The sequence below is a fragment of the Verticillium dahliae genome, genomic scaffold (assembly GCF_000150675.1).
Source record: "Verticillium dahliae VdLs.17 supercont1.26 genomic scaffold, whole genome shotgun sequence".
Classification (NCBI taxonomy): Eukaryota; Fungi; Ascomycota; class Sordariomycetes; order Glomerellales; family Plectosphaerellaceae; genus Verticillium; species Verticillium dahliae.
In genome coordinates, this window is record NW_009276941.1 from 151,792 (window position 1) to 156,308 (window position 4,517).

Genomic DNA, 4,517 nt, shown 5'->3' on the forward strand with positions numbered 1-4,517 from the left:
TAACGGCTAAGGATTGAGGGGAAGGAAAAAAATTTTTTTTTTAGCGAGGGCTTGAACTCCTTTTTCCCCCCCCCCCAAAAAGCCTGGCCTGTTTCACGCACCCCCCCTCCCCCCTCCTCCCCGCCATTGCCCGTTGTCGCGGAGTATCCTTCTCAGCCCAGCAAGCTTACGTTTCCCATTCTCCCCTCTGCACATTCCGCATCAAGCTCAGAACGTTCGCATCGTGCGTAGTCCCCCCCATGATCCTTTATTTCCCTTATTTCCCTCTACAGCGCCCTGCCGGTCTGGCTCTGCCTGCTGATGTGGCCGAAATGACCTGTCGGTTGCTCTGTTGCTCTGTCGCTCGCTTGGAGCGCCCCAATACCCGCCCGAACCTCAACCACTTTGTTGGACCCTGAAGCTAACCTCGCCCGCCGGCCCCTTTCGCAGACCTCCTGATCCGCACAACCTTTCTGACGACATAGTCGCACGATCTGGCCCGACTTGCACCTTGACCTGGCTGCCAAGAACCATCCCCAAGAAGGGAAAGAAAGCTCTGACCGTACATGGCCGACGCGAGACGTTGACGACACTCATCTGCGGACCGTCCTCCCACAACCACAGCGGGCCAGCCCCCCTCCCCACCTCCATCTCCTTTGAAGAATAGAACAAGACGCAGCTCAACCCAACAACCCAAGGCCCGAGCGGAATCAGCAAACCCGGCCCTTCGCCTGCGACTGCGCTTCCCCGAACGACCACCTTTGACAGGGTCCACCGAAAACCGCATTTCCCGTCTCCTGCTCCTTCATTGGCATCCTTCCTAACCCCCCCTTTACTCCATGTCAGTCCATTGATTGGATTCGACCTGCAAGCACCCTATTGTGTTTCTGTTTCGGCATCAGCAGGACCAGCAAGCACCTATTGTGTTTCTGTTTCGGCATCAGCAGGACCAGCAAGCACCTATTGTGTTTCTGTTTCGACATCAGGAGTAATTCAGCTCTTGTCCTTTGACGGCTGTCCCATCATCTGCCTGTCAGCCTCACCAGCAGCGACCAGGACGGCTCTTAAACACCATATAATCTAGGCGAACTGCATAGCGCCTCCTCTTCACCACACGATCACCCCCAGCAAGCTCGTCGTGTACCAGAACCATGTCGCGCAGCAACGCCCCTAATCCCTCGGGATCCCGCAAAATCTCCTTCAACGTCAGCGAGCAGTACGACATTCAGGATGTCGTTGGAGAGGGCGCCTACGGTGTCGTCTGGTATGTCTCGCGTTCCCTGTCCCACGCCCCTTGTCCCCTGTCTCGCTCCCCAGCGTCTCCTGCCTCGCTGACAAGGTCCGCCCAGCTCGGCGATACACAAGCCTTCGGGCCAGAAGGTCGCCATCAAGAAGATCACTCCTTTCGACCACTCCATGTTCTGTCTGCGGACCCTGCGTGAGATGAAGCTTCTGAGGTACTTCAACCACGAGAACATCATCTCCATCCTCGACATTCAGAAGCCCCGCGGCTACGACACGTTCAACGAGGTGTACCTCATCCAGGTAGGCTGAGCAGCATGTGTGCCCCGAACGACAAGCGAGCACGGTTAACAAGCCCAGGAACTCATGGAGACGGACATGCACCGCGTCATCCGCACCCAGGACCTCTCCGATGACCACTGCCAGTACTTCATCTACCAGACGCTGCGCGCCCTCAAGGCGATGCACTCGGCCAACGTCCTCCACCGTGATCTCAAGCCCTCGAACCTGCTCCTCAACGCCAACTGCGACCTGAAAGTGTGCGACTTTGGCCTCGCGCGATCGGCGGCGTCGCAGGAGGACAACTCGGGCTTCATGACGGAATACGTCGCGACACGATGGTACCGCGCGCCCGAGATCATGTTGACGTTCAAGGAGTACACCAAGGCCATCGACGTGTGGTCCGTCGGCTGCATCCTCGCCGAGATGCTCAGCGGCAAGCCCCTGTTCCCGGGCAAGGACTGTAGGTGTTTTTGCCCCGACGCCGTGTGCCGCCTCCACTGACGCAGACAGACCACCACCAGCTGACGCTCATCCTCGACGTGCTCGGCACGCCGACGATGGAGGACTACTACGGCATCAAGTCGCGCCGCGCGCGCGAGTACATCCGCTCGCTGCCGTTCAAGAAGAAGGTGCCGTTCCGCACGCTGTTCCCCAAGACGTCGGACCTCGCGCTCGACCTGCTCGAGAAGCTGCTGGCCTTCAACCCCGTCAAGCGCATCACGGTCGAGGAGGCGCTCAAGCACCCGTACCTCGAGCCGTACCACGACCCGGATGACGAGCCCACGGCGCCGCCCATCCCCGAGGAGTTTTTCGACTTTGACAAGCACAAGGACACGCTGAGCAAGGAGCAGCTGAAGCAGCTGATCTACCAGGAGATTATGCGGTAGGGTGGCAGTGGCAGTGGCAGTGGCAGTGGCAGTGGCAGTGGCAGTGGCAGTGGCAGTGACAGTCGCGGTGGGCGGTTGGCAGGTCGGCAAGACAGCTGTCCGGCGATGGATAGGCAACGATTTCTTAGCATTCTATTCTTGTGCGGTCTGCGTGTTGATGTGTGCGGTCTGCGTGTTGACGTGTGTGCGGCTGCGTGCCTTGACGTATGTTTGCGGTGTGTATCTTCAGTCTGCTTGGTTCCATCATCGTCAGGGTCTGTTCCAAGTCTTGGAACCATCGGGTTGATCTGTGTTGCATGAGTACTCATTGCATCCCGGCAAGGGGGGAACAGATTAAGCCGCACTCCAAATCCGCCAAATACAGGCATCATCCAGAAAGACCCCTAATTACGGAACCCTCTCTAGACATTGTATCTCGATCAAATGCTCTGGGATTCCATATACTAGATATCGGCGACACCTTTAGCGGCAAATTTACCTCTATCCGTTTGAAGCTGATATATAGCATAGTAGAACGGGTCAAAGTGAGCTCCCCTCTTGAGGAGCGTAGCTTTTTCTATTCCCCCCTTGCCCTTGTGCTTGCGCAGCAAACTTCCGAGGTCGGGGCAGTATCTGGGTTCCCGGCCATCTGGCGATCCACGCGGTCCAAGGTATTCAATGACTGAGACCATGTTGAAGCATGTGCGCAGTGAGGTCAAGCCCGCTTCTCCAGGAGGGAGTCCATCACCCGTCGTCAATGCGATGGGCCTCTCCAGTTCGATCCCCAGACATGGAGGTCTGGTGCGTACAGGCAAGCGGTTGACAGAAAAAGCCGCTGGCAATTTCACCATCCATTACGCCATGTATACCCCAGCAGTAATTCTAGCTATAGAGGCCTAGGTCGACCTGTACGTATATCTAGAACGTATCCATCACCGGTTCGATATAATACTACGGAGGATACGAGACGATAAAATAGAGGGCAGGTAGATAGGTAGTAGAAATAGAGTACTTCTTTCTATATATATAGGTAGAGAACCCGAACTGATATAAGTACCTGTCTTTTTCCCACGCGGCTTTTTTTGTCACCCGGTTTGATAGGTACTGTTCCAGGAACTCTGGGGTGTCCTGACTGCTGCCTGGGCTGTCTCCCTGTGCTGTCTGCATGTCTGTCTGCATGTCTGTCTGCATGGCGCTCATGTGCATTACGTGGCCGAGATGTGGTGTTGCCTGGTAGAGGGCACCACATGCATCGCAGTCTGCATAGTCTGGATATGTACCATCTGGACATATCCGGCATATCTGGGCATCACAGTCTGCATATCTGGGCATCGCAGTCTGCACAACCTGGAGATGTACCCTCTGGGCATATCTGGAGATGTACCATCTGGGCATATCCGGGCATATCCGGGCAAGAATCAAAAGTCCACATGCGACCTTGTCTTGCGGCGTCAGCTCGTGACTTCAGGCTCTCAGGCGGTTCAATGGGTATCATTCGCTCCTCTAGCTATTTTGTCCTTGTCCTGTCCGTCCGCGGCTGGCGTACATCTTTCCGTTGATCGTTTCTGCCTGGTAGATGGTGTCTGAGTCTGTTCGTCCAACCTGGCCGAGCATCGCACCCGCTCATCGTAGCATACGCCCCCAGCACCGCTCAGCAGCACCGCTCAGCAGCACCGCTCAGCAGGCTACGCCCCCAACACCCACAGCTCCACCCCCAAAACGCCAAACTTGTCGCCCTCGTCGCTGAGCGGCTCGTTGCCAAACGTCAGGCTGCGCCCGCTGCGGCCGCGCGCGAGCCCGCCGTCGAGCCAGAGGCCGTAGTGCCCGTCGCCGGCGCCCATGCTGAGGAAGCCCGTCTCGCAGTTGATGCAGTACTCGTTCTCGCCCGAGTAGGGGAACGCCTTGAAGCGGAGGGCCGGTGGTGGTGGTGCTGCTGCTGCCGCTGCCGGGCTGGCGGGCGGGGCTGGTGCGTCCTCGCCCGTCAGGAGGTCGGGCGCGATGGTGGTGCTGCGCGCGGGGGCGGCGTCGGCGGAGGGCGGCGGCGGCAGGGCGGCGAGGGCCGAGGCGCGCCAGAGGAAGCACTCGCCGTTGCCAAAGTAGCCGGGGGCGGGGCGGGGGTGTTCGGAGAGGTAGGCGCCAAAGGTGAAT

The 4,517-nt window shown here is 58.0% G+C and overlaps 2 protein-coding genes across 2 annotated transcripts in view; one reads left to right on the forward strand and one right to left on the reverse strand.

The window, feature by feature from the left end:
* Positions 1-1,130: 1,130 nt before the first annotated feature.
* On the forward strand, positions 1,131-2,390 carry VDAG_09461 (mitogen-activated protein kinase; the record flags this gene model as incomplete). The annotated part of the gene is made up of 4 exons (XM_009658422.1): positions 1,131-1,243; positions 1,329-1,524; positions 1,582-1,963; positions 2,014-2,390. The coding sequence occupies 4 exons, from the start codon at positions 1,131-1,133 to the stop codon at positions 2,388-2,390; spliced, it is 1,068 nt and encodes a 355-aa protein (XP_009656717.1).
* A 1,664-nt stretch (positions 2,391-4,054) lies between these two features.
* VDAG_09462 (oxidation resistance protein) overlaps positions 4,055-4,517 on the reverse strand; it is a gene marked incomplete at its 3' end in the record, with an annotated part of 1,783 nt that continues 1,320 nt past the window's right edge. The window contains exon 4 of the mRNA XM_009658423.1: positions 4,055-4,450. Within this exon, the coding sequence (XP_009656718.1) occupies positions 4,055-4,450 (396 nt within the window). The remainder of the gene's footprint in view (positions 4,451-4,517) is intronic.